Source organism: Gekko japonicus, unplaced genomic scaffold (assembly GCF_001447785.1).
Source record: "Gekko japonicus isolate JY-2015 unplaced genomic scaffold, Gekko_japonicus_V1.1 scaffold139, whole genome shotgun sequence".
NCBI lineage: Eukaryota > Metazoa > Chordata > Lepidosauria > Squamata > Gekkonidae > Gekko > Gekko japonicus.
Genome location: NW_015164186.1, coordinates 1,767,904 through 1,787,945, shown reverse-complemented (window position 1 = coordinate 1,787,945; position 20,042 = coordinate 1,767,904). Strand labels below are relative to the sequence as shown.

The window sequence follows — 20,042 nt, the reverse complement described above, 5'->3', positions numbered from 1 at the left end:
GAAAAGAGGGAAGGAAGAACTGGAGTGGAAGAGAAAAATTAAAGCAAGGAAAACTACGCGCATGCGCTCCGGGTCTCCTTATACGCACGCGCACCCCCCCTTTCTCCGTTCTCCTTCGAGGGGAAAGGGCGCATGCGCTGGTGCTTTAACAGCCGCCCAACCGCTGTTTAGTTTGTTTTCCTGTAGGTGAGAGGGAGACGAGAAAGGAGGGGTCTGTGTAGTGTTGGTTTTACGGCAGACGTAAGTGAAGGCGCGGAGCTGGCGCGACAGAAGCTGGAAGCGGAGGAGGTGGAGGAGGCGGCGGCCGCGCTGGCGGAGGGGCTCCGGCTCTGCCCGTAAGGAGGGAGGCTGAGAAGACGGGGGTGGGGGAGAAGTCTCTCTCTTCCGAGGGAGAGCGGCTGATGACTGGCGGGGTTTGGTGAGGGGCGATGGGTGAGGGCGGCTGGCAGTCGGCGGCTGTGGGGGAGGGGTGGCGGCAATCTGCGTAGATTGCGGAGTGGGGGTGTAGTCTAAATTATGGGTATTGGAAGGGAAGGCGTCTTGAAATGGGCCGATCATTTTGAGGTAGGGTGTGTGGGGTAATCCCGTTTACATAAGGCTTTTGGGGGATGGAGTGTTCTTAATAAAGTCTTTGAGAGAATTCTGCTTTCGTCCTTTCAACAAGTATCCTTGTAAAAGAGGCCAGTGTTCTTTGTCCTATATTTCAATCGCGGGAGAGCTGAACTGGAGACTTTGGGTGCTTTCACACATGCTAAATAATGCAGTTTCAATCCAGTGGCTGTTCAGAAGTGCATTTTGCCATTTCACACAGTAAAATCCAGTTGCAAAGTGGATTGAAAGTGCCCCGACCTGGAAAGCCTAGGCGAGCCCGATCTTGGAAGCTAAGCAGGGAGATAGATTTCCAGCTTGTTCTTGCCCCCAGTGATTTCTCATGGTTCATGGTCGTAGACTGCTGTAGAAAAATGAAGATGGACAAATTTATGATATAACTTTTAAAAGCCTTGCCTGTCATACCAGGGAACTTTTTTTGAAATTGGAATGTTTCCACTTCCAGAGAAAGGTAAGTAGCAAAGACACCTGAGAGATGTGCCTCCTGGATTGTTTGAAATTAAGTTTGTGTTTTGCATGTTAAGGGAGCAGGGAACAGGATCAGCTGGTACCATTTCTTTTCGTTGGAAATAAACTTTTTATTGGATGGTGGGGAGAGAACAAAGCTTAAAGGTTACCACTTAAGGGTGTGTTTTGATTAGTTATATAGTGTAGCAGCAATACATGTATTAGTCTTTGCAGTGTTGCGGTCCTCTTTGTTGTTTTAACTGTAACAGTGTTTACAGCAATACTCTTTGTTGTTTTAACTGTAACAGTGTTATCTGTGCAGGTCAAATGGTAATCTTGAAACTTTTGAGGTACCTAAACTAATTGAAATGTGGCAAAATCATTTGATTCTCATGTTGCCCAAATGGGCTCATTGCCTGGTGTGCTAAGGGTGACACTTAGAGCAAAGTTGGTTAGGTGTACAGATGATTCCAAGGGAGAACCACATATGGTGTAATACTGGTCGTAGGACCTGTCTTTGCTAAAGGGTCTTCCTGAATGGCAGTTCAAAATGGAGGGTGGGTGACACAGAGGCAGCTTTGAAATAGTGCGGCTTTTAGGAAGGATGTGGAAAAAGGAAATGAGGTGTCTGGGTTGATGGGGGCCACTTATAGGTGAGAGGTCTCTGTGCTTTGAGATGAGATGGGTCTTCTTCCCTGAATGAGTCTGCATAAGGACCACTGTGCCTAAGTGTCTTATCTCTCTACCTCCAGACTGGCCAGTTCGAGCTGCGAGATGAGGCCACAGCAGCCGCCTGTTGCGAGTAAGGTCTTTGTCCAGCGGGACTACAGCAGTGGCACCAGGTGCCAGTTCCAGATCAAGTTCCCTCCAGAGCTGGAGAACCGGGTAAGTGTTTGGCAGCTCTAATCAGCTTTGTTTGTAGTTTGACATAGTGAGAAGAACTGAGCAACACCAAACTAACATTGGCAAACTCACTGTGGTGTTGCATACTCTTTCCTGATGCTATAGGGTTTTCTTGGATGTTGTGAGTTAATGTACAACAGCTTACATCCAGTAAAGTGCCTTTCTGCCTTTGTGGGGAGTGCTGCAGCAAAATGGTTGCGTTCTTATGAGTGCAGAGCATCTGGTGGAGCCTGTTATGATGAATCTCTAAACATCTGGTGTTGTTTTAGCTAATCTGTTTTTGATTAACCGTAAACCATTATAAAACCAATCATGTGTCTTATCTGTTTTTTTAAAAAAGCAGTTTATTTTGTGCAAATTCAAGAGAACGTGTATAGAAAGCCCTGAAGTCTTCCAACTGTGACTCTGTCCATATCACAGCACAATTGAAAGCAATTACTAACTGAAATGGATACACTGTCAACTTCACAAGCTTTGAATCTGTGCAAAGTCAGATGGCCATAATCATGTAACCCCAATTGCTAGCAGTGAGACAGGAAAACTGACCATCTGCAAACTCTAATCACATCAGAGTTTATCAACTTTAATTGAAGGTTAAAACCCCTCCCCTGAATCTGTGAAGCTCACAAGCAAAAAGCTGGGGCTGTTGAAGGGCCTGTACACAAAACTGATGTATGGCTCTCTTCACCATGCACCAGATTTCAGAGGGGGGGGGGAGCTTAAAGGTGTCATCCTACTCCAAAACTAGTGTTCTGCCTGTTGTCTTGAAACTACTACAGATTTTCTTTTAGCAAGAGTTAGGGGCAGCTAACAGTAACAATTTTCTGTTAAAATCCATGCCAGTATGTTTTTAATGTAGTATCACCAGTATTCTTGGTCTAGTATTTGGTTCTGAAGTTATTGTGGTTTTCCTCTGCTAGAGATGTAAAATTTCCAGAAATGTTGAAGTCATGCGGAAACTCAGTTTTTCTGGGATTTTCTTTTTTGGGGAGGGGGGTGATTTTGGGAAAATTGAAATATACATGATAGTTGGTTACCATATAAAGTTATAAAATATGCCAAATGTAGTTTTATACAAGGAAAATTGTGAACATACACAGTATCAGAGAGTTGCAGACTGCTGCACTGCATGCTAATTTACCACATGGCTTTTGCCATCTCAGAGGTAGGTAGACTATTTTGAAAATAGGAAGCATAAATTTTGCAGTAAACAAAGTGTTCCTCTGGCAGGAATAGTCTCACACAGCCACAGTAGGACTAAAAACATTGAACTCTTCAATAATGTGTTGTCACATACATTATAGCATATTAGTTGTGAAGAATTAGTACACTTAAACACGATGGGCAGCCGTGTTAGTCTGTCTGTATAGCAAGAGAAAAGAGTAAGAGTCCAGTAGCACCTTAAAGACTATCAAAATATGTGGCAGGGTATGAGCTTTCGTGAGTCACTGTTCACTCAAAAGTTCATACTCTGCTACATATTTTGTTAGTCTTTAAGATGCTACTGGGCTCTTGCTCTTTTCTACTGGTACACTTAAAGAATATACTTGCCAATATTATATGGCAGCAGTGATAATGCTAAGGAACAGTTCTTGTATCTTGCAACTTAACTTTTTTCTTCCTTTTTGAGTCTTACATACTAAATGAAGGCACTTTAACCTCTTTAAATTGGCTGGCTAAAATCCTGTTAATTGATCTTTAATTTTTTTCTAATTAACTTTGAGAAAGTAGAAAGTTTGAGTGACATTGAGGTAGAGACCTATGGTACATGGCAAGACCAAGGCAGTAGTCTTAACACAACTGGGGGAAAGTATTCTCTAAAGGTCTGCTTAGCAACTAATTAGCAACTAATGAATTGGACAGGAACTGAAGGAACAGCAATATTGGCTCAGTTTGATCCAAAACCCAAGACTCTTTAACCCCTTCCTCCCTAGTGAACAGCAGCAGAGGATTGGTAGAAGTTCTTCTTCAAACATATTTTTTCAACTGTTGCACTTTATACCTGTATCCTTATTTCCAGTGTTGTGTAAAGACAACTGGGGTGCGTAAGGAGAGAATTCTGTTGCTCTGGGGAGGAGGGAGTTAAAGAAACCTTATATCCTGGTCTGGGGGAGGGTTTCTGCAGTGCATAATAAAGGGTGGGGGGTATGCTAGGTACCAGATGGGAAATCCCTCCAGTTGCCTATTCTTCCACTGAAGAAATTTGAAGATGTCTCAATACATATGACTCATATAAGTGGCTCCTTAGGCTGTGGACTCATCCTTGCGTGAGCTATTAGTGCAGAAATTCTCAGGATGTCAAATGAAAGCGAAGATATTCAAATCTTTCTGCCATCTGTAATGGATGTCAGTTCCTGTTTACAAGTTCACTGAACTAGTAGATCCTGCTGGACATCTGAGAGTAGATAATAAGTGGGCGAGTTGCTCATAGTGTCACGTTTGTGTGGAAGTCTTTTCATTATAGAGTCTGACTAAGACAGCTGTCATATTACCTGCCTTCCAGAGTCTTGCTTTGGGGCATGAGGAGACTGTTGGTTTAAGGTTGTATTCAAAATCGTTCTCATTTTAATCTGTGCTGATTGTGAAAAAGAAGTTATGGAATTTAGTAGAGTTTCGCATCTCTGCCCAAGCAAAATATTTTTAACACAGTTGCTGAAATACACTCGCCCTTAGACCTATAGTGACCCATCAATGAGCTGGAAGTCTCCAAATGAGAAGTTTTTCTGACCCATCTCTCACTATTCCAATGGGGAGCATTGGGTATATTGGGGACATCTGTGGTTCACACTGGTGATCAAGCCCAGCAGTGCCCTGTGTGACTAGCGTAGCTTCAAACATTCCCCAGAATTCTCTGTAATAAGCAAAGGTTTCTTGATTGGCAAATTGATATGGAATGGTTCCCTGGAAGTAGCATATTGGGATTATAGTAATTGAAATGTTTTGTCTTCACAGGTAAATCTTTTATTTAGGCTAATGCTAAGAGCATTTTATCTAGAATTGGACGGATGCTTTTAGTAGGATACTGATTATTATTATTTATTTGTTTTATTTATTCATATTTATAGCCTTCCCTTCCTGCAAGCGGGTTCATGGCATGTAACAATATTTCCGTAGTACAATAAATAATTAAAATATTAAAAACACCGTCATATACATTAAAATGGTGGTCACAGCCCGAGAGCAGAAAATTAGCAGTTGCGAGAGGTTCCCTGGCTCGTTGGTGACCTAAAAAAAATGGCTGGAAGTTGTTAGATGGGTGACAGAAACCTCAGGGAGGCCATGCATGGACATCTGCTGCCTCAGCCAAAGGCCTGGTGGAACAGTGCCATCTTACAGGCCCTGCGGAATTGAAGAATTATTTACCTATTATGTAATACATATAAGATTTTCATATACTTCATCCTCATAACCTTTCCTCTAAGGTAGGCCAGTATTATCCCCATCTTGTAGAACTGCAGGAGGAGGGATTTTGGCTGAGAACAGTGACTTTTCCAGGGCACCTAATGAATTAGTGGCTGAGATGAGATTTGAACTGGGGGTTTCTTAGTTACCTATGTGCTGCTCTTTCTCCAAGAAGTCCAAAAGAGCTCTTTAACATTAGACTGAGAGTGGCTTCACTGCTTGAGCCTGTGTGTGTATTTACTGAGTTCTTTTGAGTTTGGAATTTGTCACGTGAATGGGCATAAGGTTCCTGTCCGAGCCTAGGTTTCCAGTTCCAAGTACCACATGCTGTCAGCTCAGAGTTTAAACAAAGAGAAGGAGCTTCTGAAGCAACAGTGTAGTCATCTTTAATTGTTGTGAGAATAACGAAGCCCTCATTGTTGCTTAATGAGGTCACCAGTCTCCCTTGCATTGGTATGTCTTCTCACTCCTACTTTAATCAAGTGCTTCTTGGAGCCTCCTTGTGTCTTTGGTCTCCAGTGCTCCTTAAGCTGCTGGCCAGCTAGTACTTGACAAACATTAATGGGATAATTTATCTTCTGAAACTTGCTATATTGACTGCAGGGGTAGATCAAAATAAGTAGAGCCAGCACTGTGCCCCCATAGCAGAATATTGCTCTAATGATGGCAATTGGTAGCTTAATTTTATTAGTTGGCTTTCATCAACAGTAGCTGCATAATGTACCTTAAAACACTCTACTGAACCTGATTGTATTCTGCCAAAACCTGTAATTCAAGAGCCTACATAATCTGTAGTCTGTGCTGAAACATTCAACTCTAAAGACACAAGTTTAACCCATTAGTCCTTTGCTGTGGAGGTTAAGCAACTGTCACCGTGCAGGAAATCAGTTTGACAGAGGAGCCACACTGCATGCATTAACTTCTGAATTTGATGGCATTTTTCAGATTGACAGGCAGCAATTTGAAGAAACGGTGCGAACACTAAACAATCTTTATGCAGAAGCAGAGAAGCTTGGGAGCCAGTCTTATCTTGAAGGGTGCCTGGCATGCCTGACTGCCTACACTATATTCTTGTGCATGGAGACACATTATGAAAAGGTATGTTAGCTTTCTGTGGCCTCTTGAAAAGAAGGAAACGTGTGTTGTGGCTACTGAGGGGAGGGAGAAATTCTGACCATAGCCATATTAGTATCTTGCAGAGTCCAATAGTACCTGAAAGACTAACTTTTTGTGTCACAGGCTATGCTGAATGCTACCATTCTAGCTTCCCGACAATAGATAGTGGTGCTGTTCTTTCTAAATTGTCAGTAAAAAAAATAGGACGTGATTGGCCTCCCTGGTCTGTGTGACTTCAGATTGCCAAGGGGCTGCTTGTTGACAGAATGGCCCAAAATTTAAAAACAAGCAAACCCTGTGCATACATATCAAGGCATGGAGAAAGTTGGCTAGAACCCTTCTCATTGACATCTAGTTTTCTTTTTCTTTTTCCATGTATTCAGGACCATAGAATCATGTAAACTTCGGTGTTCCCCCCCCCCCCCCCAAGTGATATAGCCCAGATACAGATTGACCACTTTGGGAGAACCAGGATTCAGACAAGCATGTAATGAGAACAGCCGCTAAGTCCAAATCTGCTTACCTCTGTGAGAAGGCATATTGGAAGTGAGAGTCTAGGGTGGCTTGTGTCCATGTTGGCATGTTCAGTTACCATTCAGGTTTTTCTTTATTAAGCTGTCATCCAAATGTATAAATAGTATTTACTGGATATGGCCAAAGGCTGAATCAGACACAATTAATGTAATACCTTAATGGTAAATAACATCATTAAAAACCAAAAATGTGCCTTTTCATTAAAACCAACTTCCTATAGTAATTTTGTAGGGAGGAGGTTAGGGTAACTTTTGTCCCCATTGCTTAACTGTAAATTATGGGGCTCTTGATAAAAGAACTGGAAAGGGCCCAGTTGTCCTCTCAGAGAGGACTTCCATACATTAAAGCCATATACACAAGTACCAGCAATCAAAAGAGCCACATAACTATTGTATGCCCTGTTTGCTGCCCCACCGAACATGTGTACAATAATATAAGATGCCTAATAATATTGTAGCTATACCTAAATTTTTAAATTACCAGAGTACCTTTGATATGTAGGATTGCCTCTTCCCACCACTGTTGAACCTTAGCCAGCTCTTGTATATCTGGAGTGAGGGGAAGCTCTTCCATCTTGCCCTTCTCCTTAGCAGAAGGCACAGCAGGTCGTGCAAGAGAGTGAGATTGCTCTGGTGCCCAGAAGAGGACCAGCTGGCTGTAGAGAAGGGAAAACTACCACCCCACAGTAGCTGTCTTGCTTTTTTTGGGGGGGGGGTGGCTGCTGTGGTAGTTATACTGTCTCTTCTCTGCAGTCCGCTTGCTGTTGTCCTGGAAGTTGCCCTGTGTGGAGATGAGAACACAGAGGCTGCAGAGAAGAGGGGACTGTTGGAGGGGACTGACCCTTCTGTCCCTGGAATGAGGCCCACAACTCAAGGGGGATCTCAGCTTACCTGTCCTCTAGTAGTGGCTGTTCTAAGGTGGTAACTGCCTGGCAATACCAGACCCTGCTGGGCAATGATCCCGATCACTTTACTGGTACATGTGAATGGTGTCACATTGGGCAAGAGCCACAGGTAGCCTGTCAGCTACACGTGGCTCCTGAGCTACTGAAGATCACTGTCTTAAAACATCAAAATGACTTTTCCAACGACTTCTTAAAATTCTACAAAAAGGAAAGCTATCAACAATGGACTAAGCTGATTCCCCCCCCCCCAATGTTTCATTTAACTCCATGAAGATGAGAAACATTGAGTTGTGCTCTATATTTGTACACTGTGGTGAGTAAACTTTGTCTCCGTAAGAGTGATGTCTGCAGCTGCCACAGAGCTGCCACAGTATCCCAGGGCCTAGAATTAATACTACTTGGAGCAAGGGACCTCTCTGTTTTACTTGGCAGCCATTCAGATACACCAGGAGAAACTCATTCACATCCGTAGAGTGCTTGTCATAAACTCCCCTCATGTTGTATTTCTTCCTATTTTCAACAACATACAGGGGTTCCCTCTCTCCTCAATGGGAATGTTTTTCTTGGCTCTTCCATAACAGCATTAGCTAGAGTTGTTCCTGCTTGCCAGCTGGCTATCTAATCATATTTACTTTCCTGAGCGACTTTAAAAAAAAGAGATGGAAAAATTCTACCCAAGACCATTTTCTTGGCTTTATAGCGGCTATCTAAATGTTGGGCAAATAGCTGGCTTCAGAAGTAAAGGATCTTTACTTTTGTAATAAATCATTCTTCCATATATAGTCATTGTGCTTTTGTTACTGATTTGTGCAGTCTGAGTCTGCTGCCAGTTCTATACTACTTGAAGAGCTTAAAAACGGTGCTTTTATAGAGAAGAGATACTATGCTTTTATAGAGATGGAGAAGAGGTACTTGGAGTCTATCAAGTACATAAGCTTTCCAAGTTGTCTTAAAAAAAAAAAACAGTCTGCAAAGGTCATACTTGTATGTAATTTCTTCTATGAATGAATAGTCTCTTACTGCTACTTCAGAATACAGTGATGAATTTTATGTGCAATAAAGTTATCTGAATAAACTTGGCCTATCTGCCCATAAAGTGCAGCTTTTCTTACATTCTTCTGAGTTGACCATTAATATGAAATACATTCATCAGTGCTTAAACTTAGCAGGATCAAACTGTAAAATTACTGTTTTTAGATATCAGCTTGAGTCAAAAGGTTATCTTCTATCCAGTTCTAGTAATAATACACAAGTCACTCCTGTTAAAAGCTGGGTGTAGGTAATAGCAATAATTAGTATTTGTGTGGTGTTTTTCCTAAGTATTCAGAGTACCATAACATTCATTACTTCAGTTATCCATCCATAACAGATTAGGAGTTGAGAAGTATATTGGCTGAAATGAGCTTCATTGCTCTCACTGTTTTTGTACCTTTAATACAGATCTCTGAAACAAAGTTACTGCAGTCGCATATTAATGTTACCTGAACTGAGATAAAACACTGATATCTCTGATAAGCTAGAAAGGGGTAAACTTCTTTTGAAAATGTGTAATGTTCATTTTAGTGTTAGTCAGGTTTTTGTCCTTTCAGGTTGTTTGATTCATATACTTCACAGTGATAGTATTCTGGACTCCTGTATCACCAAGCCCAAAGTCAGTTTCACCGGAGAAACTGTTTGGCTGTTGCAAAACAAATTTCAGTTAGTTTGTGATGGGCATAAGGCTGGTTAAATATAGTCTGACACACTGTTTTCCTGCAGGCTGCCAAGGTTGAAAACTAAAAGTTTCAGCTAATTAATTAGCCATACTGTTCAGGCACCTCCTGCATTCAGATAAATTGGGGTTAGTTTCCCCCCATTATCTGGGATTGTTACCCTTTAATCTGAGAGAGAAGGTATCCTAAGTTTGTATAGGTGTCCACATTAGGATGTCATGACTAATTGGGATTGAAGACTTCTCTTTCCATCTCAGCATGATTTGTGAGGAAGGAGGCATCACACAGTCCAGATGTGGAACCAGATTCATGGCCTTCATAAATAAATTGATTTATTTGTGACATTTGAATGCAGCATTTTTGACAGGGTACTAAATCCTTGTTATCAGCATGGTTCAGTGGATAGAACCTTAAGGCCTGTATCTGGTTTTAACTATACTATACTGGTTTTAACTATACTATACTAGTCTTCAAGGTGTGCTTCGTATAGTATAGGATACTATAATTACAACTTGATATGGTGTATACAGAGCCATCAGTGATAGCCTTATACAAGCAAAAGACATATCTGCCCTTGAAGAGCTGAGTGTCTGAAATTTAACAATGGTAACAGGGAATTTTCTTGGCCCGTTGCTACCTTGCAGCCTCTGTTTTCCTCAATTATAAAGAGGGGAATAATATGACTAACACAAGTTGTATTATAACACACTAAGAAAAATGAGTTTTTGACAAGCAGGGGACCACAAGAATTGCAGGGGGGCATCTCCTTTCCCTCTTCACTGCTATTTCTTCTTTCCCTTTCCTAAAAGCCCTCATAGCCTCTCCCCTTTTCCTGCTTCCTTCTCTCCTTCCCACCTACCTGCCAGCCTACCTTTAACTGGTAATACTGTTGTGGTTGCCTAGCAATGGCCACAGAGGGCATTTGTTTCTTAAACATACAGGTGCTGCTTTAATTATTTGGGTGACTTATCCCTCCAGTATAATTATGTTTCAGTTGCAGATTTTTCTCCAAACCTATGGCTTTCCTTAGGTTTGTAGAAAGATCTGTTTTGTCTGTTCATAGCTCTAGTCTCTGGATTTAAGTATCCATAGATTTGGCAATGTTAAGACTTCGATATATCGATGATGATGGAACTGATGCAAATATTATAGGTTTTTTTCTTTTTCCAGGTTCTGAAGAAAATTGCCAAGTACATTCAGGAACAAAATGAAAAGATCTACGCCCCACAGGGACTCCTCCTGACTGACCCAATTGAGAGAGGACTAAGAGTTGTATCATTTTTCAATAGTTTCTTGATCTTTATGTATTGTCCTCAGAAATGTATCATAGCTCAGTCTTCAAGACTCTAAAAGAGACCACATTACTAAAACAAATGATGGACTTTTCCTGAAGCATAATGCATCAGGGTAAAAGATGGGTAGCTGTGTTAGTCTGTCTGTAGCAGCAGAAAAGGGCAAGCGTCCAGTAGCACCTTAAAGACTAGCAAACATTGTGGCAGGGTATGAGCTTTTGTGAGTCACTGCTCACTTCGCTATGGCTCATGAAAGCTCCTACCCTGCCACAGATTTTGTTAGTCTTTAAGGTGCTACTGGACACTTGCTCTTTTCTACTACATCAGGGTAAAATTATTTCAGTTCATATTTCTGTGTAAATATTGTATTAGTCTTCAAGGGACAACACAGATGCTAAGTTAATTTCCCAATAGAAATGACAACTCTGTTTTTCAAAAAATGGGGGATTGTGGGATGCTTCAGATCCATTGGCTAGCTGGATTGGGGAAGATGTTCTGTGCATAGCAGGCAACACTGCCTGCCAGTGCGTTTCAGCAGCCTGCAATGGAATATCTTCACTGCAAGAATTGCCTAGTTAGTTGTTCAAAAAAGTGTGCAGATTAATTGATTTATTTATTTATTTTTCAGATTTTTACCCCGCCCTCCCGGTCAAAGCTGGCTCAGGGTGGCTCACATAAAAATAATTACATTAGAACATAGTTATAGTTAAAACAAATATAAAATCACAATAAAGTGCTAGTATTTCTTAATAGTCATATAGCTTTTTCAGCCAGTCTAGAATGCTCGCAGTCAGCTCTCAGTGTTAGTTGGATGTCCCTGCAGGGTTTGCTGTTCTTTAAGGCTGTTGATGGACGTTTTCAGGGTCCAGGGCCCTCTCTCTTTTAACCAACTGATGTTCTTCATTGGTGGTGGCGGCTCCCAAAAGCCTGGTGGAAGAGCTCTGTTTTACAGGCCCTGCAGAACTGCAAAAGTCTCGCAGGGCCCTGATCTCCTCCAGGAGCTCATTCCACCATGCAGGGGCCACCACCAAAAAGGCCCTGGCCCTGGTTGTTGACAGCCTAGCGTCCTTAGGACCCGGGAGGGCCAGCTGATTCTGGGTCCCCGACTGCAGTGCTCTCTGGGGAACTTACAGGGAAAGGCGGTCCCTTAGGTATGTGGGTTCCTGACTAGGTGTAAGCAGAGATTTTTGTTCTGTCAGTTGAAGAACAAAACCAGCGAAAAAGGCATGTTGTACTATAGGTCCTCTTTTTCTCATGGCTGTGCATGGAGTTGGATTTATGTGTTTCCTTCTTCTGATGAGCATCCACAGGTAAGCCGTCTTTGCTGTGCCTGTTTGAAATCTTGGGGGAAAGGGAGAAAGCTTCCTTTTGCTGTCTAATGAGCTACACAAGGTATGAAAGAGCCTGATGAACAATCCCTTCCCTGTGGCATGGATTTAATCCTGTTGAAAGTCAGTCTGAAACAGGAACTCTTTCTTTCCTGGGAATAAGGTGAAACACATGTTAGTTCTTAAGTTCTTCCCACTGTTCTCTGCCTGTAAGGAACAGCAGATTGGAACAATGTTGCTCCCTTCAGGAATCCAAGAGCATAGCATGTGAGCTGGCTCAAAGAAACAAGGATTATCCCTTAACTAGAAGTGTGGTATAGGAACCTTCTCTATTATCTTGCTCTTTTTAAACTGCTGACTTATCTGCAGTCTGTTTCTTTAACAACCCTACAATGCAGATTGAAATTACCATTTATGAAGACAGAGGTGTGAGTAGTGGAAGATAAGCCTGTGGCATCCAAGGTAAATATTTGCAGAAGGAGCTGATATGTATAGTATTGTGATTTATCTCATATGGCCCTAAATGTTATTAAAATCCAGCTTTTAATGTTGCTAAATCCAAGTGTTATATTTGAATGGCATACAAGGGAGCAGGATTGTATACAGTTTGGGGGATAGACAGATGGTAACCTCTAATCCATTTAGTGTCATCCCAGTGTGAAAACTATGCCTGATATATGGAAAAAGGTTGGTGCAATATATGAAAGCTTTGCTGTTTATGACTCCAGTTACAAAAGCAGTAAAGAAAATAAATATATGAAAGATGCTGGTGGGAACTAGAAGTGAGAGCCATAGGAAACCCTTTGTGGTACAGATCCTGGAAGCAACACATCACTCCTACCTCCAGTTTCGCTGCAGAGGCTTTGTGGGTCAGCTGGTGGCAGTGCGACTTGACCACAAAAAAGTTGGCAGCCAAGAGTCCTGGTCTGTCCTACACAGGGGCTAAATAGTCACTTTAACAATTTCCTCCATGATATTATTTCTGCCTTGGGAGCTTAATGAAAGATGTATGCAAAAGTGGGAAAACTCTGGAACTCCTTCCCTTTCCACATTAAAGGCTAATTTTGCCATTTCATTACTTTCATTTAATAACTTAACAAGAGGCTAATCCTGCTTAATTTTGGTGGTTCTGCAAGCAATTTGTGTCCAAAATGCTCATGAGTCCCCTGGAGGAGAATATTTGCTTATGGCTGTCCTTGGCACCAGCATGTATCTTTTGGGTGAATTCAGAGCAGTTTATAATTAAAAAAAAAAAATCATTTGCTGATGTCCAGCTAATCTGTTAACACTCAGGAGGAAGATGGCTGCTGTTCTCAATAGTTCAAGTGCATTTTTTCCTCTTGCAGCCACATCTGTTTGGCACAATCCATTAGATATGACTCATTTGTCAGCTGCTAGTGCTAATGTTTTCTGGGAATTTTGAGCAATTACACACATGAAGCGCCTACACTGTTGATGTTCAAACAACCATGAAATGCCTGAACTGGAGGGAGGTGGACTGACGCTAAACTTCTGGAGGGCTTAATTAATTGCACATATATTTTAGTTCAGTGTAGCATTCCAAAGATCTTCAAAAAGATAATGTCAAAGGAAGAGAAGCCTTGTAAACTCTCTGGCTTCCAAAGCCTGCTCCCAGTCTCCTCCTGTTCCTTCCACCACAAGTCTGGAAACTGTTGAGAGAGTTCATGTTGAATAATATAGTGTGGGTGCCCAAGCATGAGGGAATGGACTTTCCAAGCTCTTTGAGCTTCTCAGTGGTCTTGTAACTTGTTCTCAGTGATTTCCTGCTACATATGTTTCCTGTAATGAATCACTTGCGATAGGTGTTGGACACCCAAATGGAGAGTTTGGGGAGCTGTTGCTTATCAAATTGATATAGAATTTGTTTATTTATTTCACTTTTACCCCACCCTCCCCGCCAGGCAGGCTCAGGGCGGCTTCCAAAAACTGACAAGCAGTATACATTCACAATAAAAATATAAGACATCCGTTAAAACACAACCAGTCAATATAAAACATTCATTAGATGGCGATAAAACTAAAGTGCAATTTAGGGAAACAATCAGCGGTGCCACCGCGTTAGGTCGTATTGGATCAGAGTTCACACAGGGCGCTGCTGGTAAGACGTTGCTCCTATCGGAACGCCTGCCTAAAAAGTTCTGTTTTCACGGCCCTGTGGAACTGTGACAAGTCCCGCAGGGCCCTGATCTCGGCAGGGAGCTCGTTCCAGTAGGACAGAGCTACAAACGAAAAAGCCCTCATCCTGGTTACTATCAACCTGACTTCCTTAGGGCCGGGGAGGTCCAGGCGGTTTTGGGATCCTGATCGCAGTGCTCTCTGGGGAACATACGGGGAAAGGCAGTCCCTCAGGTAGGCCGGTCCCTGATTTATGGATACAAGCCCTGGGCATTTGTTGGGTAGCTCTCTTAAACTGAGGTTTTACTTGCCTGTAATGTAATTTAAGGTGGGATGGCTGACATCTGTGTTCTTGGAGAGAGGCTACTCTATTCATCCATTAACTCAAAGGCTAGAACAAATCATAACAAAATTGGCAGGGTTTCATGAGTACAAAGCATTTTCTTGTGGATGATGGTATAGGGACAGGGATTAGGGGTTAGGGAGGCTCTTCAGTCTCTGGCAGAGTTCCATGTCTTACAGCAGTCACGTGGAGAGAGATCTTTACTGGCTTATTGAGTGAGCTTAAGAGAACATTAGCCACCTTCTTATATAAGGAGGTATTGATGGAACTTGGCTCAAACAGTGTGACAGATGGGTGCAGAAGCCAGAGGTGTTCTTTTCTAGGCTTCGGTTTTAAAATGGTAGCATTCCATAAAGGGTAAACTTCTTAAGAGAAGGTGCTGAGAGCCATGTTCCTTATTGCCACAACTTACCCTAATCGTTCTCCAAATGCACAATTGGAGGGGGTTGGCTAGTATTGTCACTGAAGGTAGGAAGGGTCACTTTTGGAGAAGCAGGCTCCTGTAGACTCCTGTAGCGGTCACGAGTGGAAGTACTTTTGATCAATGAATATGTTGCCTTCTTCTTTGAGAGTCTAGAGAAGAATTGTTTTTAAAATGTACAGCACACTTTGAATCATCCATTAGCCTTGTGTTTTTCTTTTCTTTTTTAGGGTCCAGTGTGTTCGATAGTTCCCCTACTTCCGCTCTTGATGCATCATTCCTCTCTGTCACCGCCAAATCTACGGTGCCATCTACCACATGGACTGACTTCTTGAAATCCTGCTCCCTCAGAAGCTACCTGCTGGGCTGGCCAGCATCCATTTTGTGTCATTATGGTAAGCCTTAAGTGGTGATGTTGTCCAAATCACTAGACTTCTCCGTTGAAGCCAGCAGCTCTGATCAACCTGCGTGGAATCTGTAAAGAATCTCTTGAGAACACCATAGTTCCTCTGTGGGTGCTGGGTTTTGTTGGGGGGGGGGTTTCTGTTGTCTGCTGCATTCACGACGTGGCAGCTGCAAACCGCCTAAGCAACTGAGCTTCTGAAAATGCGACTTCACTCACTTGAGCCTCAGGATGGTGTACCTCAGTTGTTCAAAATGCCTCAAGACAAAGGAGTTGAAGGTTGGCAAGAAAAAAACTAATGCAAAGGGCTACCTTAACGCTTACATAAGAGCTGGTGTAATCTTTGGAACACTTGAGCCTCATGCTTCGTCTTTGCAGACCTGAGAGTGCAGACTGTCCATTGCTTCTTTTGTTAGATGTGAGGATGTGCGATGACTCAAATGGATGCTGTACCAGTAAATGTAACCACCCGTGCTCTCCACCCCTTCTTGGTGTTGAATGTGTCAAATAGGTAATAAATGGTTTTCTCAACTTTGTTATAAGTTTTTAGGGCAAGCTGGTAACTGAACTAGAAATGGTGTACGGATAGCGCTTCATCTCCTCCCACAAACTGCTGAAAAGTATGTCTCTGCAATACATGGTAGGACTTCCACTTGCATTCAAACATTCCTCCAGAAATGCTTGTGAAAACATATGGGACATTAGTCTTTGGAGTAAATACCTTCTGGTGAATCAAGTTGGTTTGATATATTTTGTGTTCTTCCTTTTTTGTTCATTCCCTCTCCCTGGGTGCTTTGGTGTACAAGCTTGAATAGAAGCTAGCAGGGTCACTCTGCTGCTTGGAGTCACCAAGTCCTAACAGACTTCTCAAACAAGAGAGCTCTCAAACAAGAGAGCTTTCAAAACAGAGTATTTGACCTATAAGTGATACAAGAGATGCCAATACTAGATCAAGGTCTTCAAGCTAATTACTCTTCAATTCCTGCTCCTTGCTGGTTTCTTTCCTTTCCCCTCTAGAAATCTGTTCAATATTTTAATTGTATAAATACTTGTTTTTTCTAATCAGTAACAGTGTTTTGCCTTTTGCACCCGTTACAATCATTTTTTTCCAGAAACTAATGAATGGATTAGTAATGTTTTTTCTTAAATAAACTGTCATTTGCTATCAGTGACTTGAATACTGCAATTTCTTTGTTCCACAATTGAAAATGGTGTTTTGTAGGAATTTAGGATATCCTCTACAAATCAAGCTGGGGTATAGGATTGATCCTGGTTTTGCTTCTTATAACAGGCTGTGTAACCTACATACATATTGGACAGGACTGTGTATTTACAGTGTCTTGGTAGAATTTGGCATCCTGGAACTTTCATAGGGTTGCCAACTGAGTTGAGTAATTCCTGAATGTTTGGTGGTGCAGACCAGGGAGGGTGGGATCTCAGTAGTATATAATGCCACAGAGTCCGCCCTCCAAAATTGCCATTTTCTCTCAGGGAACTGGTCTTTATAGTCTGAAAACCAGTTGTAATTCCTGGATATTTCCAGGCCCCACCTGGAGGTTGGCAACCCTAGACTCTTAAGTGCTCCCTTTAAATGCAAGGGGAATCTGCTCAGAATTCTGAGCAGAGGACAGTAATAATGTATATGCATACACACCATACTAACTACAAAACAGAGCTGTCAATGCACCCAGAAAAATTACCCAGCACAGCCTATTTAGCACTGAAGCCACAGTTCAACATGCAGGTGAAAGATTGTATGACTTCAGTCTGTAAAACAATCATGCTGCATATGAACAGTATGCTGGGGAAAGGCTGGGGCAGAACTTTGTTACCTGTTGTGGTAGCTTTCCCCAGGCAGGACTTCTTAAACATGCAGTCAAACTTGTAACCTCATACTTGCATTTTGCACTGCTCTGTGAGGGCTGTGCCACTAGCCTGCTGCAGTCAGGGCTGGGGAGGAGTCAGTGATCAGATTTTGGGGCCTATGCCAAAAAAAGACAGTCTAGTATGTTCGAGTACAGGAGTTGCTTGCTAAACTTACTGGAGCTTGCGTTGAAGGTCACTAGCCACCAGGGGTCGTTTTGTAGAAAAAGAGCTAGGGGAACTCATTAGCATAACTCATTAGCTTATGCCACAGACCCTGACATCACCGGAAGTATGTCATAAGGCCACACCCCCTGACATCACCGGAAGTGTGTCATAAGGCCACACACCCCACCCCCAATGGTCCCGGCCGCCGCCGGCCTTGTAGCTCCACTGCCAAGCCCGATGAGGGGCCCGGCGGTGGACCTGCAAAGCCGGCGGGAGTGCAAGGAAGCCCCGCCAAGGCCCTCCCTGGCCCCAGGCAGGCAGGGGTGGGGAGAGGCAGGGAGGAAGCAACTTACCCTCCCTCTTCTCCTGCCTCCTCCTGGCTGAATGAGGGCCGGAAGCGAGGCGGCTTTTGCTCTGGAGCCCTCCTTCCTGAGCTGAGACAATAAATGTGTGAGCCGGAAGCTAAAAAACTGTGAGCGAACTCACACTAGCTCAGCTTAGAGGGAACACTGCTCTAGAGCAAACTAATTTATGCAGTTGCCAAATCACCTGCTCACAATTTTAATGCCAGTAGCTCACAAAGTACAATTTTGCTCACAAGACTCCACAGCTTAGAGGGAGCATTGGTACCTAGTCCTACAATCTTCTGACCTTGGGGTTGGATGCATGTCTTTACATTTTGATGGTGATAAAAAAATAATTTCAGTGTTTAATTTAGGAAAAGTGGGAGAAGTTATCATAAGATTAAATATATGGCTACATGTGAGCAATACATAGTCTAGTATCCTGACATGCATCAGTGCAATCTATGGCAAATATGTATACTGTATCTACACACAGGTGTTGCTGGCATATGTGCATGCACATGTCTTTAAACACCCATGTATACATGTAAAGGGGTCTATGGGACAGCACCTGTAGTCAGTGGCAGAGCCATCCCTGTGATACCCCCTGCCTGAATAGAGCAGCAGAATTTCCAAAGGTACTTAGTGAAGTAGAATCTGTAGAAACACTTCAAGGAATCTTGGGGCATATCTTCTTGCTGTGGCATCCTCTGCTGACAGTGCTAGGGTGGCAGTCTTCCTGTTTGGGGTTTTGTTTCCCTGTGTCTTTAACACCTGCACAACAATGCAAAAAGCTGAACTTTCCACAGTCCTGAAAATGCAATTATGGGTCATGCTTTACCTGTTGGATGCCTATCATGCAGCTGCTAAAGTCACAACTGACCTGGGGAAGTGGGGAAAATGGGATTTGCCATTGTTAACAGCACAAATAGCATTTGTATGATATGCTGTAGTGGCTATTGAACAAAGTTTGGGTCCAGTGGAACCTTTAAGACCAACAAAGTTTAATGCTGGGTATAAGCTTGCATGTGCATGCACACTTCAAACTTGATTGGTCTTAAAGGTGTCACTGGACTCAAACTTTGTTCTATTGCTTCAGACAAACACAGCTACCCATCTGAATCTATTGTAGTGGCTATTGTTGTAATATGACTGGGGAAGTTCATATTCAAATCCCAGTTTGAAAGCCATGAAAATCACTGGGTGGCTTTGGACTAGCCATTATTTCTCAGCCTAATTTACTTCATGAGAAAAAAGTTCCAGTGGGATAGTTGTGTTAATCTTTTGTGGTAAGATTAAACAGGCCTGTGACACGTTGAATATGGTGGAAATTATGGCAACACACGTTTGCATGAGTCACAGTTCAGTTCCTCACATGTACACTCCAATGCATCAGAGGAAGTGAGCTTTGGTTTACAAATACCTATGCTGATTTTTTTTTTTTAGTCTTTAAAGTGCCCACTAGACATTTAATTACTGGAAGGATAAAATGGAAGACGGGAGAACCATGTATACAGCCGCTAAGGTTTGTGGAGGAGGGGAGGGATTAAAATATAATAAATGCGCTGTTGCTTCGAGTGTCGGGCTACTACAACTCGGGAAGATCTGGGTTTAGAATCCCTATCTGCCATGATGATGAAGCTCACTGGTTCAATCATTTCCCTTCAGTTTAACCAACTTCGCAGGGTTGCTGCGGCGATACAAACCTGAACCCTTTACAGAACAGACAAAGTGCAAAGTCAAGCACTCGATCGCCGGAATCGGCTCCCAAACGCGACGCCGCCTTTTTAAGAGGCAGGCGGGAAAAGGCCAATCCTCATGCATATTCATAAGGGGCGGTTCGCCTCGGTGCGGCGCGCGATGTCGACGTCACTGCGTTGGAACGGGTGGCGGGAGACGGCGGAGCTTTCGGCCGCTGTGGCGATACAAACCTGAACCCTTTACAGAACAGACAAAGTGCAAAGTCAAGCACTCAAGCGCCGGAATCTGCTCCCAAACGCGACGCCGCCTTTTTAAGAGGCGGGAAAAGACCAATCCTCATGCATATTCATGAGGGGCGGATCGCCTCGGTGCGGCGCGCGGTGTCGACGTCACTGCGTTGGAACTGGTGGCGGGAG

At 42.9% G+C, this 20,042-nt stretch overlaps 1 protein-coding gene across 1 annotated transcript; it reads left to right on the top strand.

Moving 5' to 3' along the window:
* The first annotated feature begins 245 nt into the window (after positions 1-245).
* Positions 246-16,432, top strand: GOLGA7 (golgin A7). The gene is made up of 6 exons (XM_015408171.1): positions 246-335; positions 1,809-1,941; positions 6,307-6,459; positions 10,798-10,899; positions 12,646-12,709; positions 15,378-16,432. The coding sequence occupies exons 2-5, from the start codon at positions 1,831-1,833 to the stop codon at positions 12,691-12,693; spliced, it is 414 nt and encodes a 137-aa protein (XP_015263657.1). The 5' UTR covers positions 246-335; positions 1,809-1,830; the 3' UTR covers positions 12,694-12,709; positions 15,378-16,432.
* The last annotated feature ends 3,610 nt before the right edge of the window (positions 16,433-20,042 follow it).

Bases quoted from the DNA above. Each gene is read 5' to 3' on its own strand.
- GOLGA7 (XM_015408171.1), top strand. From the start codon at position 1,831: ATGAGGCCACAGCAGCCGCCTGTTGCGAGTAAGGTCTTTGTCCAGCGG. The intron at 1,942-6,306 runs GTAAGTGTTTGG...GGCATTTTTCAG, and splicing joins CTCCAGAGCTGGAGAACCGG to ATTGACAGGCAGCAATTTGA. The intron at 6,460-10,797 runs GTATGTTAGCTT...TTCTTTTTCCAG, and splicing joins TGGAGACACATTATGAAAAG to GTTCTGAAGAAAATTGCCAA.